Here is a 22,901-nt window from a genome sequence, read left to right as displayed (position 1 = left end):
AAATAGTAACAATAACAACCACCTTTAAATACTAGGTGCTTGGGATCAGCAAGAGGGATGCCCATCACCTTCATTATGAGTGGTTTCCCCAGGGACCAGAAGCATAACATGGGTCAATGAAAAGTCATGCCTTCAGTGTTGTGGGCCCAACTCTATGGAACTCCCTCCCACTAGTAAGAAGCCGGATATTCACAGTCCGTGATGAGTTTCAGATGCCTGGCTAAAAACCATTTTATTTAAGGAAGTCTTCACATCATGAATGCTTCTTTGCGGTTTTAAAATTTTCTGATTTTCTTTCGTTTCCATTTCTGAGGTTTAATTTACGTTTCAAATTTTGTATGTTGCATTTCTTTTTTTTTATCCTTTTAAGCTGATTTGAGACCAGGATGGTGAGAAGTGAGATCATTTTGTGTAAATGATGATGATGATAATTAAATAATAAATATATAATACTCTGCTTGAAAGCTTCCAGAGGATCCTGTCTAGCCACTCCTAGAGACAGAATGTTGGACTAGATGAAACTTTGGTGTGACCCAGTATTTTCACTATTACTTAGGTAGTTGTTTCACCGTATTGATCCAATAGCTCCACAAGGAGCAAGGAGGTGTGGAGGGAAGAGGGAGAGGTATCCCACCCCAATATCACTTTGTTCCCTTAATCCCTGGGATTCATTTTGGACTCACAGCTGTCCATGGAGGCACAGGTCAAATCTGTGTCCAGGGCAGCTGTTTACCAGCTCCATCTGGTACGTAGGCTGAGACCCTATCTGCCTGTGGACTGTCTTGCCAGAGTGGTGCATGCTCTAGTTATCTCCCGCTTGGACTACTGCAATGCGCTCTACGTGGGGCTACCTTTGAAGGTGACTCGGAAACTACAACTAATCCAGAATGCGGCAGCTAGACTGGTGACTGGGGGCGGCCGCCGAGACCATATAACACCGGTCTTGAAAGACCTACATTGGCTCCCAGTACGTTTCCAAGCACAATTCAAAGTGTTGGTGCTGACCTTTAAAGCCCTAAACGGCCTTCGTCCAGTATACCTGAAGGAGCGTCTCCACCCCCATCATTCTGCCCAGACGCTGAGGTCCAGCGCCGAGGGCCTTCTGGCGGTTCCCTCATTGCGAGAAGCAAAGCTACAGGGAACCAGGCAGAGGGCCTTCTCTGTAGTGGCGCCCGCCCTGTGGAACGCCCTTCCAGCAGATGTCAAAGAGATAAACAACTACCTGACATTCAGAAGACATCTTAAGGCAGCCCTGTTCAGGGAAGTTTTTAATGTGTGATATTTTACTGTATTTTTGGTTTTTATGGAAGCCACCCAGAGTGACTGGGGAGGCCCAGCCAGATGGGCGGGGTATAAATAATAATAATAATAATAAATAATAATAATAATAATAATAATAATAATAATAATTATTATTATTATTATTATTTTCACTTTGCTTCCAGCTTGACCCAAACTCCTAAGTCAATCAACCAAGGAATATATATGACAAACAATGTGCTGGAAGAACATATGATCTCTAGGTGGATCTGCAGAGAACCTCGCCAACTGCCTTCCTCCTATTCCAGCCCCAAAAGATGCAATGGGAGATTGTGGACTCCCAATTAAAATATTTGTATTTCATTATTGCTTGTTGCTGTACCTCAGGATCCAGGTTTCTGAACACATACATTCTTGTTTTCTCCATCATGGCAAATAACTCTGGATTATCTCTGGCCCATTTCATATCCCAAATATCTTTGCGTTCCAGTTTGAGTTGTTCACCTACTGCTTGGCTTCCTGAACTGTCTGTTATTCGGGTGTCCAAGTCAAAGAAAATCAGCACTCCTACCATGTCTATGATAGCAAGACGGCTGAAAATGAAGGAAGAATGAACGAAAACAAAATAGTCCTTTATCAACGTTCTGTCTCAGATTTGAAATGGTTTACCGTGAAGATACAGTAGACCCTTGGGCTATGTTACTTTCGAGTAGCGTAAACTTCGGGTTGCGAAAGCGGCAAATCCAGAAGTATTTTTCTGGGTTTCACTGCTCGTGCATGCGCAGAAGCGCTTTATCAAGCTGCGCCCATGTGCAGAAGCGGCGCCTCCGGATACAGATTTTTCGAGGGGTGCACTGACCCCTGAATTAAAATTCATATCCAGAGGGTCCACTGTATTTCTTAAACCAGAATCTCAACCAGTTGAGGGAAGACCTCTCAACATCATTGTCTACCTGAACCCACCCCACCTTCAGTTAATTTTTCACACTTTCCCCCCTGTCTATTAAAAGCCTTGGGTTGTATCCAACATAGTGCTCTGTGAACATTCCATCAGTGCAAGAATTTCTGCTTGTGCAATGCAATGTTCTCCCCCATCCTCTCCCTGTTCACCCCCAAATCTATTCTAAGGGTTTTCCCCCAACCCTTTGGAGCAGATTTGAGAAGGCAAGGGTGGAGTGGGGGGGGCGGGGAGATGGCTCATTGCACAAGCAGAAATCCTTGCATTGATGGGATGGGATGGTTAAATACTACTCATTGTCTCCAGTAAGGTAAAGGTAAAGGGACCCCTGACCATTAGGTCCAGTCGTGGCAGACTCTGGGGTTGCGGCGCTCATCTTGCTTTATTGGCCAAGGGAGCTGGCGTACAGCTTCTGGGTCATGTGGCCAGCATGACTAAGCATGACTCTGGCAAACCAGAGCAGCGCACGGAAACGCCGTTTACTTTCCCGCCGGAGCGGTACCTATTTATCTACTTGCACTTTGACATGCTTTCAAACTGCTAGGTTGGCAGGAGCAGGGACCGAGAAACGGAGCTCACCCCGTCGCGGGGATTCGAACTGCCAACCTTCTGATTGGCAAGTCCTAGGCTCTGTGGTTTAACCCACAGCGCCACCTGCGTCCCATTGTCTCCAATATAACATGTAAAATTCAGCCTGCTAGAATAATGTTTCATATTTCAACTAACAGAATGTATCCGAATTGGTAAATATTGCATTTCAAAGTTGAGAATATATTTTACAACCAAACTTCTGTCTTACCTGGAGGTGCAATTCAGAGACATTTGATAAGGCAGGCAGTTGAGGAGATACTTCCGAATCAAACCAACGTTGGGGAGCCTGTAACTCTGAATGGTGCCAGATTCTCGTCCCTAGAGAAAAACAACTTTTGAGAAGCGAGGAAATATGAGCATAACACACCTTTCTTTATGTGCTGGACTAAGCCACAGGTAAGCAACCTGTATGTAGTCTTATCAAATGGATGAGCCCAAGGCTTGGGAGAATAATAAAACTGTAGAGTTGGAAGGGACCATGAGGCTTCTTCTAGTCCAAACCCCATTGCTGCTACTTCCACTCCCCTCAGTCCATTTGAAATTGCTGCGGCTTGGAAAACCCAAGAATTACCAACAATAGAAGAATGGCAGATGAAGATGATGGATTTTTCGGAGCTAGCCGACCTAACAGGAAGAGTCCGCGACCAGAAGGAGGAGGAGTATCAGGAAGAATGGAAGAAATTTAATGATTATTTAGTTAAATTTGTTTAACTGGAAATAGCTTGCAGATACTTAATGGGTTTAGGATTTTATTTATGTTAAGTGATGAAGTAATATGTTTAATTCTATAAGGTGAAGATTTAAGGATGTTAATGTTTAAGTTAAATTTCATAAAAATGGGAAACCGTTAAAAGGACATGCAATGAAATTCAACTAAGGGGAAGCGAGGAAGTCACTTAACAAAGTTAATAACTGTAATTTTCAATAAGGCTATGATCTATGTTTGTTTTGTTTGTTTGTCTTGTGTGTTTGTTTGCTTTTTATAATATTGTGAAAACCAATAAAATTTTTTGGGGGAAAATGAAATTGCTGTGGCTAAGCAGGAATCGCTGAGCAGTGGAAAGAAAGGGGACTTGGGCACACCCCCTTTTTTGGCAACCCCACCCCTTTTCCTCGCTGCTCAGCTGTTCCTATAGATTGGGGTGCATGAGAGAAGCTGGTGGAGGAGGAATAGAGCGATCTGCCTCCCTCTCGCAGGTTATTTTTGAGGTTTGCCCTTTCAAAAAACAGGAAAAGAAATTCTTTGCGGGTACTCACTTCCCCAGTGTTGCATGAGGTTTTGTGTCCACATGTCAACAGCCAAACCTTCGCTTTTATGCTTGAAGCCCTTGGCTTCATTTTTTAAAAAAAGTTTTTATTTATACTTTTCAAATTTATACATTTCATTAATTCTACAATCACTTTAACATTTCAAAGGTTGACTTCCTTCCCCCTTTCTGCGGTTCCTTAAATTTATTTTTTAATATCTTCTGCATATCCAAATTCATTTAATTTGCTCATTTAATTATCTACTTTAAATATATACTCTTATGAAACTGCAGGTTATTACAATAATCCTGCCAATCTTCTTATGCTTGCAATTTATCTGTAAATATTCAATAAACCATTTCCATTCTTTTATAAAAAGTTTGTTATCTTGATTTCTTATTCTTCCGGTAAGTTTTGCCATTTCTGCATATTCCATAAGTTTTTGTATCCATTCTTCCTTTGCTGGGACTTCTGCTTCTTTCCATTTTTGGGTGAGGAGCATTCTTGTTGCTGTAGTTGCATACATAAATAAATTTCTATACAATTTAGGTAGTTCTGTCCCTATAATTCCCCAAAGAAAAGCTTCTGGATTTATTTATTTTTTTACAAAGGTTATTTTAAACATCCTTTTCAATTCGTTATATATCATTTCCCAGTAAGCTTTAACCTTACTACAATACTAGGGATTGCTGTGGCTGCTGTTTGTATATAATCTTTTGTGCCTGAGACACGAATCAGCTTATCTCCTGTTTGGCACCTTCTCCTGTATGCCCTGAGGCATAGTCAGTAGTGGACAGCGTAGTGGGGCAGCGACACTACCTGACCTCCAGTAGCTCATATCACTGCTGTTTAACACCAGGTAGCAGAGAGGGATGCATACAGTGGTACCTTGGTTTTCGAACAGAATGCATTCCGGGAGCCTGTTCGACTCCCGGAACTATTCGAAATCCAAAGCTTGGCTTCCAAGTGGCTGCGAAAGCCACACTGGACGTTCTGAGAATTGTTCGAAAACTGGAACACACACTTACAGGTTTCGATCGTTCGGGAGCCTATTTGTTTGAGAGCCAAGGCATTTGGTTTCCAAGGTACGACTGTACAGTGGTACCTCGGGTTAAGTACTTAATTCGTTCCGGAGGTCCGTTCTTAACCTGAAACTGTTCTTAACCTGAAGCACCACTTTGGCTAATGGGGCCTCCTGCTGCCGCCGCGCCGCCAGAGCACGATTTCTGTTCTTATCCTGAAGCAAAGTTCTTAACCCGAAGCACTATTGCTGGGTTAGCAGAGCCTGTAACCTGAAGCGTATGTAACCCAAGGTACTACTGTATTGGAAACACATTGGTGCGAGCACGAGATTGGCTCTGCTAGCGCACTTGTACCACAATGACCTCCCTGCTCCTTCTCTACCTCCCAGTGAACAGCAGCAGCAAGACTGGCCAGGGGTGTACTAGTGGGTATAGCCTTTTAGATTCAGCAGGGCAAGGGCAATATCGTCCAGCTATAAATCTAAGGTTATTCTTGTGCAGTGTTAAGAGAACCATGTGTGCTTGGAAAAGAATATGCAAATATTGTTAAATAAATAAGTGAATTAAAATAAACAGCACATTTGGTACTTACAATAATAAGTGTCTTATCAGATGCTGTTATTGCACAAATCGGATCCCTCGTTCCCTGAAACCGTATCAGATGTCAAGTTTAATCACCAAAAGCAGTTTTATTATTTGAAACAGAGCTGTAGAGCGAAATTGCTAGCAAGAATATGGTAACATTTGGAAGGGAAAGTAGGTTTTTTTATTTGCATGATAGAGCAATAAAAAAAAATAATCAGAAGAAATCTAATGCACTTTCAGATTATAAACAACAACTCAAAACGGCTTTCCTCACAGACTGGCAAAACAAGATTCTGGTAAGAACTTACTTGTAAAGCTTTCGCATAATCAAGTACTCCATCACCTGCTCCAGAAGGGGTATCATCTACATGATAAATCCTGAAAGGAAAAATGGAAAAAGGAAATTGGTACCTTCTGAAGTACAGGGATATTTTTTAGGGCTTGCGCTTTTCATACTGCACATGATGTTTCGTTTCCCAAATGTGTGTGTGTTTTCCTGTGGTTGTTCTTAATGCAGGAGGGTTTTAAAAGTGTGGTTATAGGGTTGAGGAAGGCAAAAGGTTCTGAAGAACCTGTCTGTAAGAATAAAACCCAGAGTAGGGAGTCATTCTGTCTAGAGCATGTCCTCCAGTGCAATCTTGCAAGCAGGAAAATACTACACAGAAGGAGGATTGGATTTTGCAGATAGTGGGGTGCCAGACTGAAATGAAATATAGCAATCTGATTGGGAGAAATTCTCAAAGCAAAATAATTCAAACTTCCCATTATTATTTCAGGTATGACACAAAAATTTAGGCTTGGGTCCTAAGACAACTAGATGGGAAACTTTCCTTCTATGAACTTCATTAAGCTAACTTATCTTAGGATCTAATACACAGCATTGTAGAAACAGATAAAAAAGCTGGGCCATGAACGATCTGAATGACATCAAAGAAGAGAATCCATTGGTGTTAAATAAGGGTCCCAGAAGCAGTTACAGTGAATGAGCTATGAAGAATAATTGGCATGCTGAATAAGAGATGTTAGTCCTTTCCTGCCTGGAATATAGGCAGATATTATTTACAAATTAATTATTCACAAAGCAACTATTTTATGAATTTGCTTGCAAATCAAATGTCACAGAGATCATGCGAAGAGTTAAACAACATAGCACAGGAAAAGAAGCTGCAAAATCGAAGAACAAACCTCTCTTTGCCCTCCTTTCTAGTTCGTGCCACCTGATTAATTTCCATTGCAGTGAGCTTCTTGTCCACGCGATACTGCCAGATATAAAACGCTTCTTTTGAAGCTGCAATCACCTGGGTTTTGGTCATGATAACGAACAGTGGTGCTATTATAAAATCCAAACAAGAAGCACAAATTGAATAGGTCCGTTGAATGGTGCAATCTTATTTAGACCTAGATAAGAAGCAGGTTGTGTACATGAGTAGCCAACATGCAGGTAGTCAACCTGAAGGTGTTGTTGTAGTAAAACTCCCATCAGCCTCAGTGAGCATTGCCAATGGTCAGGGATGATGGGAGCTGTAGTCTGGAAACAACTGAAACTGGCTACCCTTGGGTGTCATTGCCAGGTATAAGAAAAACAACACAAATCTCATGGCCTGGTTCAAAGATCTATATGTGCTGAACACAAAATGTGCAGGGAATTTCCAGAGAATAGGTGCTGGCACACTCAAGTATACATTTCTTATTTATTTCATAATACATGTGCTTCCTATAGTTAATTGTCTTTAAAAACTTTGATTTTAAAGTTATCATTAGATCCATTTCCATTCCCCTACTTGATTTGTATTCATTATGCTATTAATTTTACAAAACAATGCATTCCTAATAATGGAAAGTTTTCTGCAGAAAATGGTAGCAGTGGAAGTTTCCACCCCGCTTCACTGGATTTGGGGCACAAATGGAGAGTTTATGTCCTAGATGTTGTTGGACTGCAACTCTCAGAATCCCTGATCCCTGGCCATGCTAGTTGGGACTGATAGGAGTTGTAGTCAAATGGCATCTGGAGGGCCACATATCCCCCATTCCATTACAGTGTGTATGCTTTTTTGGGCTGTTTTGGGAGGAACAGTGGGCTATAAATTATCTAATAATAATAAATGACAGCAACAAAAACAAATGAAAGGTAAGATCAATAATACTACAGTAAGTAACAAGGTACTCTGAAGTGTGATTCTTTCTATTGTGCTGCTCTAACATCTACCACCAACTATAAAGAGCGCAATCAACAATCTCTATTGAGCTTTATCTATCAGTCGTTTTGATAGTTTAATATCTATGGCAGAAATAGCCAATGAGCAAGAAAACACTGAAATTGAGAAACATTAAGTGGGAGCTATGCCTACCAAGCTCTGTTGTTAGAAGCAGCTAGCATGGCAAATACATTTTAAAAGCCTCCCATTGAAAACTGTAAAATATTAGCCTTTGATGAACCTGCATGCAAATACATAATTAAAAATAATTGGAACTCGATAAGGAAAGGCAGTTGCCAATTGGGCTCAAGTACTTGACTGAAACCTGGAAATTAAACAGTTTTTGAAGATTGGAATTGCATGAATAAAGTGTGCCTGCTTTAGTGACATTTGCAAAAGCCAGAACGATTCACAATATGCCTAATAAAACAGCAGATGTGTGGGTCCTTTGAAAAATGACCGTGATCGGCACTTTTGAAAAGAGCAAATATGTTTACATCACATGCACAGATGTTCTGATGTGGTGTGGGAATGGGCAACCTGTGGCCTTCCAGATGTTGTTGAACTCCAACTCACATCAGCCTCAGTCGTGTGACTATGAAGTTTCATGCATATCAGTTAATATCTTGATCCTGCTCTACTGAATTGAAATTTCAGCTTTCATGACATAAGAAAACGGCCAATTAAACAGCTATTTCCGTGGAGGAGGGTCAAGATATTAACTGATATGCATGAAATTTCAGATATAGCTATATAATCCCTAGTGTAGTAAGATAAAACTTTTGGAGCAGGCATTTTTTTTAAAAAAGTTTTTTATAAACTGCCCTACTGAACACCCAATGCTTTTCAGTGGAGCAGGGTCAAGATATTAACTCAGGGGTCAGCAAACTTTTTCAGCAGGGGGCCGATCAACTGTCCCTCAGACCTTGTGGGGGGCCATACTATATTTTTGGGGGGAAATGAATGAATTCCTATGCCCCACAAATAACCCAATGATGCATTTTAAATAAAAGCACACATTCTACTCATGTAAAAACACGCTGACTCCCGGACCATCTGCGGGCCAGATTTAGAAGCCGATTGGGCTGGATCCGGCCCCCGGGCCTTAGTTTGCCTACCCATGTATTAACTGATATGCATGAAATTTCAGATATAGCTATATAATCCCTAGTGTAGTAAGTTAAGACCTTTGGAGCAGGCATTTTTTTTTTAAAAAAAAGGTTTTTTTTATGAACCGCCCTATTGGGCAACCTTTTGGAACAGCATGGAAGCTGGTTCTGGTGGGGGTGGGAATCACAAAATCACCTTTCTCCACATTCTGGTAACAAAAGCACTTCTGGATCAAATTGCCTTTGTCTGCACTGGACAGCACTGGCTACAAAACACTATGCTTTGTCCATAAAATAATATTGGCTTAAAATCCATTCCTACCTGATGCAGCTGGTATTCTGAACAGAAATATTAATTAACAAGCAACTGGATCTAGACTAAACACAAGCACAGTTCCACTTATGGGATGCTCCCATGGGCAGAAGGTGGGACCCCCCCGAAACCCCCATAAAGGCTGAAGGTTGCCCTATAACAGTGTGGGAGATAGTGGAGCAGGGCTTCCTGGGCAATTTTTGTGTGTGAAAATCACCTCCCTCCCTTCCTCCAGTGGATGTTTCCGCTGCATCAGAATCCCTTCTGCAATCAAAGGGAACAACATATGCCTGTATCCAGCCCACAGTCACTTTTCAAAAGAAGTGGACCTAGTAGGCCATACTAAAATGGCAGTAGTGTGGTAGACCTACTTCTATTACAGTTTGCTAACGTTTCAAGACACTAAACAGCAAAGAGTTTGCCAGCTCTGTCACATAAGTAGTAGTTGGCCATTTTGGATTGCCATTGCAATCCGAAATGATTTGGGGCAAAGGCTCAAGAAGCATAATGAATACAATAAAACTCTGAACATCTGCTTACCAATGTCAATATATTTTGGATCCAGAGGAGTACCAATGGAATTGCAGAGAACAAGTACATACTATGGAAAAATATAAACACATAACTGTCAAAGCAAAACACGTAATCCACTATGTTTGGCAACTCAAATTATATTGAACCCAGCTTATATATTATTATTTAAATCTGTATCCTCCCAAGGGAGCCCATATAAATTAGGTAAGGAAATGCATCCAAGATTTATGATCGCATAACAAGTTAATATAATATTTTAAAATAATTTTTAAGGGGAAAAGAAAGGACCAAGAACTCGTGTTTCATTAGTATCAAGCTAAATTCCTTTCAACTAAAACCACCATCACAACAAGGAAACCACCCCTTTGCAACAAAATGCCACTGCTTATGAAAGGGCAAAGCACAAAATATTATGTTAGAAAGCTCTACTGAATCCCTCTGACTAATCGATGAGTTGAGTCTAGATTACTTGAACTTGGATCCCATTGAAATCAATATGAAAAGTTAGTCACAACTAAGTAAAATTCATGTTGCTTGTTCAGTGAGGTTCCTGAAGCCAATATAGTATTTTGGGGGTTTATACGTCATTCAAAGAAGGTCAAATATACTATCACTCTCTGTGAAACAGCACAGATCTAAAGGAGCAGTTCCAGAAATTATAATTCAATGAAATGGGTGCTGATTACATATACCTAAATGGTAAATCATATCATACCCATATAAGCCACCCATTAAAGCAGCATATAAAAGAATTGTTTTACCATTGCACCAAGAGAGTCAGTTTCATGCTCCTCCTTTGTAAGCATTGTACAAGAGATATGGGAAATAATTAATTCCTTTGGTAGATAAAAGAATACCAATTAAACTAAGTATATTGTATGTAACAGCAAAAAGGAAAAACAAGGCTGTTGGATTTCTTCCATACAGATGGGCTTCCAAATTATAAACAGTGATGTAGAAAAATTTACTTGCACCTTAGCATTTTGCTCTATGTCCTTCCCAGTGCTTTTTTTCTGGAGGGACGCAGGGGTACGCATACCCCTAAACATTTTGTGAATCTTTGTACTTTTGTCCATTTGCTGTATTTATTTTCCCCAACTTGAACTATAAAATGGTGATTTTCTTGAGTCAAAAGGAGAGCACCCCTAAACATTTTTAGAAAAAAAGCACTGGTCCTTCCTAACTGCATCACATTTCAAAATACAAAGCCATGTTCTCAAAATCAAAGGAGGACTGTTCCTTGGGTTTAGTAATGCTAGAGAGAGTTGGTTTACATAATCAAGCAGACCCAATGGAAAGCTCAAAAGCAGGTGCCCCAGAAGGACAGTATTCAGCACGACATTAAGGCTGCATTATTGTTATTATTATTATTAATTATTTGTACCCTGCCCATCTGGCTGGGTTTCCCCAGTCACTCTGGGCGGCTTCCACAAAGACCAAAAATACACTAAGATGTCACACATTAAAAACGTCCCTGAACAGGGCTGCCTTAAGATGTCTTCTGAATGTCAGGTAGTTGTTTATCTCTTTGACATCTGATGGGAGGGCATTCCACAGGGCGGGCGCCACTACCGAGAAGGCCCTCTGCCTGGTTCCCTGTAGCTTTGCTTCTCGCAATGAGGGAACCGCCAGAAGGCCCTTGGCACTGGACCTCAGCCTCCGGGCAGAACGATGGGGTTGGAGACGCTCCTTCAGGTATACTGGGCCGAGGTACATACCCAAACTCCTGATTGTTCCTTTGCTGGAGCAAGGCATACTCCCAACTGCCCATCAGCAGAGAGGTTGCAGGATCATGGCTTGCTCAAGGAGTGGGGAGGCAATTTTCATATAATGGAAATTGCTTCTGCCCCCCAGCACAGCTTTGGAACCACCTAGGAGAAAGGAAGGCTGGCAAAGCCCTTTCCTGTGCTCTCTGTTCCAACCTCTGATGCTGCAGGTTGAAAGGCTCACAGTGGGGAGAGCTTTGCAAGCCTTCCTATGCTCCCCATTTCAACGTCTAACACTGCAGGCTGAAAGGAGAAGCACAAGAAAGATGTTGGTTCCCTGCACCAACATCAGAAGTTGAAAGGATCAGCGCAGGAAAGCTTGCAAAGCATAGGGCTGGCAACACGCTTTGCGTTGTGGTCCTCGTTCTTGAGAACTCTGTACAAGGGACTGTGACTGGTTGGGTTGGCCAACGAATTGGGAGCCAAAAACATTCCCCACCTGTTTTGAATATAAGCCTGCTGGCAGGGTTTTACTGTTGTTTATTTTATGTTCTAGGCAGAATTTCCTGATGTTGTTGATACTTTAGAAAGAATAACAACAACAATTAATCAGTGCTTTGAAGATTTACAACTTGCAGAAGAGCTTTCAACTACAGCTTCTAACTCGTTCTTGCCACAAGGGTTATGTTAAGCTCCTTTGTCTTTGAAGGGAACTGAAATGGTAACGAGTGGACCTTCTATCAGGGCACTGCAAACCAATTAACTGTTCCATTTTCTAATTCAAAGTGATTCAGCAAGAGTTATACGGTAACTAGGGATACCTGAAGTTGATTTTCATCGGCTTTGGTTGCCAAAATGCAGAAGTCTCCACAGGTTGTAATGGAAATCAGACTCTTGACATATTTCAAATACTTTTCATTGTTTTTTATGTCCCAGAAGACCACACAGTACTCTGGACGATCAGGTCGGGTATATGCATAAACCACTGTATTAGTGCAATAACCCCACTGTCAACAAAGAAAACTTTATTCGTTATTCATAGTAGAGAGTAACATATAGAAACATTATTCATAGTGTAGAGCAGGGTTTCCCAAACATGGGTCCCCAGACTTTTTTGAGGACTACAATGCCCATCATCCCTGACCACTGGTTCTGCTAGCTAGGGATGATGGGAGTTGTAGTCCAAAAACAGCTGGAGACCCAAGTTTGGGAAACCCTGGTATAGAGTAACATATAGAAAATATAATGTACAGACCTACCACTCATCTTTGCTATTCTCCTCAAGAGAATATAGCTAACTCTAATGGACATGGTGAAAAGCTGCTATTATAATTGTAATTATTTTTTTATACCAATTTCTATACTGCCCTTCATTCAAAGTTCACTTGGCGGTTTACAATACAAAACCACAAAAATACATACCACAATAACAAAAAACAACAACAACCAATTACACCCCACCCACCTCAGTTTAAAAGGCCATAGGTTGCTTAATTAGCCAAAGGCCTGGGAAGAAGAAGAAGAAGAAGATGATGAAGAGGAGGAGGAGGAGGAGTTTGGATTTGATATCCCGCTTTATCACTACCCTAAGGAGTCTCAAAGTGGCTAACAATCTCCTTTCCCTTCCTCCCCCACAACAAACACTCTGTGAGGTGAGTGAGGCTGAGAGACTTCAAAGAAGTGTGACTAGTCCAAGGTCACCCAGCAGCTGCATGTGGAGGAGCGGAGACAAGAACCCAGTTCACCAGATTACGAGTCTACCGCTCTTAACCACTACACCACACTGGGAGAAGAGGAATGTTCTTGCCTGGCACCTAAAGATATGTAACGAGGGTGCCAAGTGAGCCTCTCTGGGGAGATCATTCCACAATCGTGGAGCCACTTCAGAAAAGACCCATCCTCATGTTGCCACTCTCTGGACTTCTCATGGAAGAGGCACATGAAGAAGGGCCTCAGACAGGGAGAGGTGGTCTTTGAAGTGTTGTGATATCCCAAAGAGATGATTCATTTTAATATCATAATTCCAGGCTTCTCTTTCTATAGTGCTTGCAAATGGCGCTGTAAGCCTTCCAGTGAAAGTGGCATTCTGCAGCTACTTACCTTATAGGCTGGCCGGATATTTGCAAAATAAATACATTGGTCAACGGCTAGCGATATTTTTAAGCCTCCTCCTTCCCAAGACAGAGCTGAAACTTGTTTGCCTGGAACCTTCATGGAACGCAAATGCTGAAACAACACCATCCATTCATTGGTTACATGGTATCTGTGGGACTTCCAATTGGGGCATAACTGAATATACTGCACAATATATTTTGCAGGTATGACTGGAAGAAAGGTGTACATGAACTCAAGAAGGCTTGGGCCTTCTTGCCAATCTAACAGGATGACTTGAGAGAGGTAATTTGTGTGGAATATGGGTATAACTGTGATAAAGAGCTTGGCATTCCTCCCCCCCCTTTTATTTTCTCTTTTTTCCTCTTCTTTTTTGGCTTCTATCTCTCTCTCTTAGCTTAGTTTGGCTTTTATTGTATATTATGTTGAAAACTTTCAATAAAAAAGTGATTGCGTAAAGAGAGAGGTAATTTCTGATACTGTATCTCCTGAAATTAAATTCTTAAAAAACAGGAACAAGCAACATTTATGGAGAGGGCTAATATTTAATTTTAGCCAACCGGATCAAATAGGAAAATGAAATAAATGCTTTTACCTCACCAAATGGAGAGTAGAATCGTACCATGTTTATATCTTTATCTTGTCCAGCTATTTTCTGGAAGCCTGCAATAGCCAGGACATTTCCACAGTGGTTCCACTGGAGAGTCACAACATTCAGAACAGCGTCGATTAAGACAGGATCTGGTTGTTATAAGTTTGGAAAAGAAATGTTACAGACACGAGCTCTTACAAACAGCTTGTCTGAAAAAGGATCTGAGATACATCGCCCTCCAGCAAGACCTCTAAGCCTTAAATTCACAGTGCTTCTTTCAAGGAGTAATAGGAAGTTGTGCTTACTTTGATCATTCTCATGTCTCATTATTTGGCATCGTCCATTGTCAAAACAAATAGCAAGGCAAGGGCAATCTGGCTCAACGTAGCCCTCCGTTCCAGGGTACCAGTGGATTCCAGCAATACTGAATGCTCCAGTTACATTCACCAAACAGTTCATCTTCATTTTCATCTAAAGTGACCATTTAACATATGTAAGTAAAAATGAACTTGACAAAACTATCACCAGTGGCTTAGAAGGATGTGCAGGTTGACGCTGTGCAAGTTTATTTGAAAGAAAGACCCACTGCATTGAATTGGTTTTACTCCCAAGTAAGTTTGCTGAATGGAAGAACCAATCTTAGCTTAAATATAAACCAATGCAAACCAATATATTTTTTTCAAAAGTGAAGTACATAAACAAATGAAAGAATAAATAGGCAGCTAACTCTGGCTGCAATCCACATATCAATTAAGTCAAAGTGTTGGCATTCTGTCCAAGTTAATGGCACTGGCTTCAGTTAAATCACCTTCATTGGTTGCTGTAACCAGCTGCCTCTGTATTTGTGCTCTATTAAACACCATTACATGCTCCTGTTTTCAATTCCTGCGGTGACTGCAGAACAGTTTTTAAGCACGTCATTACAGAAGGATAAGCACTAGTGACTTTATGCAGCACCAGTGTAGATCAGGCAGAAAAAATCTTCCCAACTGCAAGATCAACCAGACAGTGAAGGCACCCAATAGATTATACTTCTTACACTTCTGAACTTACCATAAAAGTCCCATTCTTGTCATAAATGTGTATTTCACCATTTGCCATCCCAAAGAGTAGAGTCCTGCCATCTGGAGACCATGCAACATGATGGAGTTGTACTTTCAAATCCTTTCCCCAAATGCGATTCCCTTTTAAGAGAAAATACGTTCAACACAGCCTACAACTAAAAATAAAATTTATGCCACTTAAAATACTAAAGGATCGCTACTGCAAAAGTTCAAATGATGAATGTTAACTCATGCACAGCAAAATAAAAGAGAAATGTATTCTTCTCTCTTTTCTATTGTTATATAAACAATCCATGAACACAGTTCTGTTCCATTCATGGAATCAAAACGAGAATCTAAACCATTGTAAACATGACAGTATGGCATTACTATGCTTTTGATAGTATATGTGTTCAACCATTAGCAGGCTATATACACAAGTCTAATTGCATATCATCATACATTCCAATAAATCTACTTGACATATTAAAAATATTATTCATGTATTAAAATTACTGGGTAAGCTGACATACAGGCATATCCTAATTTCAATTGCTGCTTATATCGTATTCCCCAAACAAAGAATATGCTTTTATCTCAGGGAATTTAAGTTAATTTTTATTAGCTTTCATTTTCATACGTAAAAATGCAGAAATACAGAGCACAAAAACCTCATGGGTGAGTTCTAAAGTAGCACAAACAGAAGTCCACTCTTGCAGTGGGGCTTCTCCTCCCTTTCCTTCCCCCTCTGTCTGTTGAAAATCTGCTTCAAATTCCAGATTTGGGGGGCACATGGGGGAAGGAAGGAGGAGAGAGTCCTAAAGTACCAATGTACAAGGGGGCAGACATCTTTGGCTGTTACCCCCATATCTCTGTGGTCAGATATCATCAACACAGCAGTTGCAAATTGAAAAGGAGGACAATAAGATTTTGGCAAACAAAAATATTATTTTTAGGAGTCACAATTCTATTAAAGCAAATTGAGACAAACGCAAATTCATCCGCAATGTTTGTGAATCATATTCACTGCAAACAATGCTGTAAGAGTCTTTTATTTAGTACAGGAGATACTTTACCATCCACAGAACCAACAATTACAGCACCGTCTTCATATATAATGCAAATTTTTTGTCCATCAGCATTCCATCTCATACTTCGAACAACAGATTTATTTCTGTTGTTGATCATTTCCTCATACCAAGAACCTAAAGCCAAAGAGTAAATGTTCAGCTACACCTTCAACACTGCTGTACTTCATCTGAACTATTTCTATTAGAAGTAAACCAGTTGGAATTATCTGCCAAAAACATTGTACATTACCTGAGTAGCATGTTAAATCATGGTACGAAATATTTTAAAATAATTTGCTAATGAATAAAAAAATAATGATGACTTAAATCTGTGGTCATCTCTTGATTGATGGCTTATTTGACTCAGAAGACATCTGAAGGCAACCCTGTATTGGGAGGTTTTTAATGTTTGATGTTTTATCATGTTTCTATCAATCTTTTATCATGTTTTTAATATTCTGTTGCGAGCTGTCCAGAGTGGCTGGGGCAGATGGGTGGCATACAAATAATAAAATCTATTATTATTATTATTATTATTATTATTATTATTATTATTATTATTATTATCCCCCCACAGCCCCCCCATATTTATAGGGAAGAAGATAATAAATGATTGGTGGATTATTTTTAATTGGAGGGAAAAGAGCTAAGAATTTTCTATGGAAAAGATGGTTTTAGCACTCTAAATTTCAAACTGACTTTATTAAAAATCACAAGCTTCCAATGAATTTATGAAAGCTTAATCCATGAAACAATAAAATCTAAGCAAATCAGCTGCTGTGAATATACATAATGCCAGCAAACAGCCCTACTACACATGGCAACCTGTCAGAACAAAATACATGTAGGCTAAAAGGCAGATATACTGTTGGTGAGAAGAGGGGCAAAAAGGCAAGAAGTAAACTTAAGAATAAATCAAGCAGCCCTGTGCACTTTATTGGTGGCTAAGTGACTGGCTTTACAGCACTGGAAGGACTGGACAGCTCCCTCCAGTAGCTCATTGGCTGGAGGAACTTCCATTCTTGCAGCCTACGGAAGAGCTACTTTCTCTGTGGAGGGGCAAAGGGCACAACTATTCTGAGATCTGGGACCCCTTTTTAGAGTTATGGGCTCCACACACAGAGTTTTCTCCATATGTGCCTGACATTGCAAAATGGTATTGTGAATTGACCTGCTTACCTTCTTTGAGCTGTTATGGAAAAACTTACAACTCAATATTTTTTTTAAAAAAGAATAAATTGATTAAGGTAAGCATTTAGAACAATTTTTAAAATCATTAAATAATGCTACTCGCGGCTTTGTAACCAGCAATTAAAAACCTGGAGAAGAATTGTACAAATCTCAAAGGCATCTATTATTTGAGATTTCACAAAGGTACAATAAAGACTTGAGATACCACAGTGATATTATTGCCAATCTCCAACAAATCCTTTACCTTTATACAGCATCCACACAATAATAAGTCCATGCTCATCACTGCTAGTTAATTTCTGATACTGTTCATTCCAAGTCACTACTTGCACAGCACCTAGAAAATTATAGAGGAGTATATTATTGGATCACAACAATATTGTTAATAACACACAATTACAATGTTATTAATTCAAAAAAATCCATTATCCAGAAACATCAGTCATAATAATATAACAGTATTTGTGAGCTCATAAATAACAAAGCAATATAGGGCATAATGAAAAAATAAAGTATAGCTTGGATCCAGTGGAGTTATTCCATTCACTGAATATGTTTTTTTTTTTAAATGTAAGAGCCTTTGATACAATAGGGGTTTCTAGAAATGGAAGAGAGAAAATATTTACCAATTTCCCCTCCCCACTACAGCTCCAAGCACCTCTGCCTATATTGGTCCAAGGAGATATGTCATGTTTTTGAGCATATTTTTGGGGATGTATGGGAAATCTGGAATTCACCTTCTCCCTTGTCCACTCACAAGAGTCTTTGCTAGATTCAAGACCTTTACATGATGCTTTTCACTTATTTTTCTCTTTGCATAATTGTATTTTAACATGTTAATCTTCTACACCACTTTGGCATGCTGAAATCATAAGCAATTTATACATACACCTAATAAATGTGAAATTGCGAATGGAAAGGGGTGTATTAAAGGGACAAAGACTACAAACCTAGTGATATATTTAATGTAATATTTTAATAAAAATAAATTGATGCAGGCAATTACATCTTTTAAATCTTGAAGAACTGTGGCTGATATTTGCCTTTGCTTATCTAACAATGTACCCCATCTGAAACATTAATATGCTGGTTAGATGGTTCAAGGAGAAAATAAACTGAAAACATGATGTCGAAAATGTACCGCACATATATTTTTACTTCATTTGCAATAATTGCACATGCAGTAGCAGATGCCAAACAATGAACTCTAATGTTTGTTTTCTTGCATAAATGAATTAATAGAGAAAAAATATCAATGGAAAGTGCATCAGTTTCTGAACACCTTATTCAGCAGGCAATTTTAAACTAGTCTATAATGAAGGAATATTAAATACAGGATCATAATGACTCTCACCAGTGTGACCTTCCAGTGTTTGATTCATTGAGAGATTGCTAGGTGCTGCAAGCCCCTTTGCTTTGGATTCATCTAAAAAAGAAGTTTAAATATCATTTTAAAACAAAGGTTGGAATCCTAAATTATTCTCCCTGTAGCACAAAGCCTCTGCAGTTCTTAACAACATATTCACATATACTCAGGGGTCCCCAACCATCAGATACAGGGATGGAGAACTCTGCAAAATGTGGGGGAAAGGTGGACTAAAGTCTAATTCCTTAGAGCTCCTCCATGGCTTGCCTGGGCTGCCGACCCATCTCCTTCTCGTTTCCCTTCTCCCCACCCTCCATCCCATCAATATGTACAATTCCACTTCACCAAACCTATTCACAGTCCCCTTAGAGCATGGGTAGGCAAACTAAGATCTGGGGGCCGGATCCGGCCCAATCGCCTTCTAAATCCGGCCCGCAGAAGGTCCAGGAATCAGCGTGTTTTTACATGAGTAGAATGTGTGCTTTTATTTAAAATGCATCTCTGGGTTATTTGCGGGGCATAGGAATTCGTTCATCCCCCCCCCACAAGGTCGTCCGGCCCCCCACAAGGTCCGAGGGACAGTGGACCGCCCCCCTGCTGAAATAGTTTGCTGACCCCTGCCTTAGAACCTCACAAAACTTCCCCCATGGACCCACTTTCTGCATGTTTGTATAGGATTCCCTGGCGTTCGCATCACAGGACCAGAAAAATGGTTGACTGCACTAATCCGTATGCCTTTCACGCAATGAAAATGTCAGATCAGATTGAATGTGTTGCACTGTGGCAGCATAACATCAAGGGCATTGCACTGCTACAATAAATCAGGATAGTGTGACAACATTGGCACCAGTCATGTGCCCAATAGAGGGAGCAAGTTGACAGACCAGCTACAGAGCTAAAGAGAGACAATCATATGCCACCACAGAATGGGAACCAGATTGTACTGATGCAATGCTAGTAAATGTTTTCAAATATCTGATAGGCACAACAGAAGTGTCACTTACCTGTTTTTGTCTCCAATTTTAAAAGTTTCAGCAGACCATCTTCTCCCCCACATGCTATATAGCCCTGGTCCTTGCTCCAAGAAATAGATCTTAGCCGAACATTGCCAGGAATTGTGATCTGAAAGGAAGATGGTTTCGTAATGGAAATGGAAACCAAGTTCAAAATTGCTGACCTCAAAATATGGCCCGGTTGCGCATCATAAATTCAAAGCGCATACACCCCATCCCTGGCAAGAATCCTGGGACAGTAGTTACCTTTTTGCAGTACCACAATTTCCAGCAACCTTAACAAACAACAATTCCCATTCTTGGAGGGTGGGGTGCTTTAAATGTATGGTGTGATGCACATCGCTTCTCCAGTGTACAAGGTAATACAGTCGTACCTTGGATCTCAAATGCCTTGGCTCCCGAACAAATCAGCTTCTGAACGATCGAAACCTGGAAGTGAGTTTTCCAGTTTTCGAATGATTTTCAGAAGCTGAACATCCAACGCGGCTTCTGATTGGCTGCAGGAGCTTCCTGCAGCCAATGGGAAGCCGCGCTTTGGTTTCCAAACATTTTGGAAGTCAGACAGACTTCCGGAACGGATTCAGTTCGATTTCCAAGGTACAACTGTATAAGCAAAAGACAGGCCCTTGCCTCAAAGAGCTTTATAAACTGTAAGAAGTTCTTTTCAGGCTATACGACTGAAATGAAAAGGTTTTTGGGGCAACATGGGGGTCAAACAGAGGAGAAAAGAACACCAAAAGCGGTAAAAAAATAACTACTGAAAGCTTCAAAAGTTGCTCCAGTATCAGAAAGGGTTGCTGTATTAGTTAATGGGCCAGAGGGAATAGCTGACACAGTCTGGAGGAATTAAATGAGGTGGGGATTTATTGTTGTTGTTTTTTGACACAGCAGACCCTCCAAGTGTCCCTATTTTCCAGGGACAGCCCTGAATTTACAGAAGCCGCCCCAGTTCCTGATTTGATCCTGAAATGTCCCACTTTTTCATAAGTGGTCCCTATTTTCATCGGAGAAATATTGGAGGGTATGGAGTTATACATGCGTTCATCCGTCCCCTGAAGCCAAAGAGATAAGTACTGTAACTCTATTTTAGAAGACATCTGAAGGCTTTTTATTTTTATTTTTATATGTTGGGAACCACCTGGAGTGGCTGGGACAAGCCACTCAGATGGGTGGGGTATAAAAATTATTATTATTATTGAATAGGATGTCTTTACTTTCATCAGAGAAATGTTGGAGGGTATGACAGCGAGGTAACAATATTCACCATGAGGATCAATGGCGCTGAGCACCTTTCATAAAAACAACAAACAACTTAACTGTGTAAAAAAATAAGCGATCTTATTGTGGTCGTGTCCCACTTTCCTCCTGGCCTGTGGTTCCCAATGTGGGGCACGTGCCCCACAGGGGGGCACTTTGATTTGGGGAGGGGGCAATTCGAGAATGTATTATTAACAGTTAATGTAGGAGTTCACTTTTTGAATAATAAAAATTATATGTCACAGAGTGGAGGCATCAGGATTTTAGAGATGCTTAGGTGGGGCATGGCCCAAAAAAGGTTAGGAACCACTACTCCTGGCGTGCACATTCAGACGTTCCCAACCAGGGTTTCCCAAACCTGGGTTCTCCAGCTGTTTTCGGGCTACAGCTCCCATCATGCCTAGGATGGGGACTGCAGTCCGAAAGCGAGTTTGGGGAGCGTCGCCCGCGACCTGCATGGAACTCGCGTCTAAACCCTCGGGCGACGAAAACGCGCGGCGGACGTCACGTGTGAGGCGCTTCGACACGTGTCCTAAACCACCAACAAACGAGCATCTCTTCTGGCTGCAATCCGAAAACAACAACACGCGCAGGGGAGGGAAAGCAGCGATGGTGGCAAAGGGGAGGGTCGCTGTCGGGGGGGTAAAAAAAGCACTTTTTAGGAGGAAAGTGAACTTTTAGAGCATGCGCCATGCGCCCCCCGAAGGTCCGGGGGGTGTTTGTGTATTTCAAGGCAGCCCCGCTTTAACCACCCCCCCGCCCAAATTTAGCCGCCCCCCCAAAAAAAATCACACGAAAGCCTTTACCTTCTTGCTCAGGTAGACAAACATCCTGCCGAGAGTCTTCCCCCTATCGATTCACACGCGCGCCGCCGCCGTCTCCATGGCAACAGAGGCCTAGCGCCTCCTGGCTCGCCTTAGCAACCCGCCGCCACCGTTGTCGCCGCCTCGGAAGAAAAGCTTCCGGGTCAGAAGAGAAATGAAAGGAAATAAAGTTTAAAAACGACAGCAACAAAAAGGAAAGGGAAGCCAAGTCTCCCGTGGCATTTCAGGCCTTTTCCACGAGCCCCCTGCTTTTTCTTCGCCTGTTCGCGGCTTCGTACGCGCTGCTGCAAAACAACAACAAACCCAAAAATATCGTCATTGCTCCTCCATAACGCGCGACTGTTTTGCTCCATGGTTTCCCTAATATTAATAATAACAATAACAATGATGCCTTGTTTATATGCCGCCAATTCCCTCCCCCTCTTTTTTTTCTTTTTCCTTTCTCCTCCTGTGATGAGGCTGCATTTTAATATTTTAATGTTTCAATATTTTAATGCTGTATTTTAATCTTGTTTTAAAGTTGTATTCATTCAACTTGTTTTTATTATTGCTTGTTAGCTGCCCTGAACCCGGCCTTGCTGGGGAGGGCGGGGTATAAATAAAAATTATTATTATTATTATCTGACTAACTCTTCTTTTATATATATATATTCCATTGCAACTATCCAACCTCCCAAAATTTCAACACTTCTTGCGATGGTTTGACCCCTTTTCCATTTGAGCACATGCCATAGAAAGGTATAGTTAATTTGCCTTCTTAGCCTATTTATATTAAATTATTCAATCGCTGATTGCTTGCTACAATCAAATATGAAATGCAGAAATCAGAGTCGTATTAATAGCTCTACCAAAGAAACAAAAGTATTGCTTCCAGTTATAGAGATATGTTTGCTTTTATGAAAGCAGCGAACA

The 22,901-nt window shown here is 40.8% G+C and overlaps 1 protein-coding gene across 4 annotated transcripts in view; it reads right to left on the bottom strand.

Moving 5' to 3' along the window:
- Nucleotides 1-22,158, bottom strand: part of WDR35 (WD repeat domain 35) — a 40,303-nt gene extending 18,145 nt beyond the window's left edge. The window contains exons 1-17 of one of the 4 annotated variants that reach the window (XM_053380915.1): nt 21,972-22,158; nt 19,900-20,017; nt 18,884-18,955; nt 17,774-17,866; nt 16,345-16,473; nt 15,279-15,409; nt 14,531-14,696; nt 14,229-14,374; nt 13,622-13,747; nt 12,343-12,528; nt 10,577-10,609; nt 9,822-9,882; nt 6,850-6,994; nt 5,973-6,042; nt 5,672-5,725; nt 3,018-3,127; nt 1,643-1,853 (exon numbers count right to left, since the gene is read on the bottom strand). In XM_053380915.1, coding sequence (XP_053236890.1) covers nt 1,643-1,853; nt 3,018-3,127; nt 5,672-5,725; nt 5,973-6,042; nt 6,850-6,994; nt 9,822-9,882; nt 10,577-10,609; nt 12,343-12,528; nt 13,622-13,747; nt 14,229-14,374; nt 14,531-14,696; nt 15,279-15,409; nt 16,345-16,473; nt 17,774-17,866; nt 18,884-18,955; nt 19,900-20,017; nt 21,972-21,995 — 1,875 coding nt within the window. In that variant the 5' untranslated portion in view covers nt 21,996-22,158. The remainder of the gene's footprint in view (nt 1-1,642; nt 1,854-3,017; nt 3,128-5,671; nt 5,726-5,972; nt 6,043-6,849; nt 6,995-9,821; nt 9,883-10,576; nt 10,610-12,342; nt 12,529-13,621; nt 13,748-14,228; nt 14,375-14,530; nt 14,697-15,278; nt 15,410-16,344; nt 16,474-17,773; nt 17,867-18,883; nt 18,956-19,899; nt 20,018-21,971) is intronic. The other 3 variants (XM_053380912.1, XM_053380914.1, XM_053380913.1) reach the window with 3 other exon arrangements.
- Nucleotides 22,159-22,901: the final 743 nt, after the last annotated feature.

This window comes from Podarcis raffonei, chromosome 3 (genome assembly GCF_027172205.1).
Source record: "Podarcis raffonei isolate rPodRaf1 chromosome 3, rPodRaf1.pri, whole genome shotgun sequence".
Lineage (NCBI taxonomy): Eukaryota > Metazoa > Chordata > Lepidosauria > Squamata > Lacertidae > Podarcis > Podarcis raffonei.
This window is presented reverse-complemented; position numbering and strand designations above follow the sequence as displayed.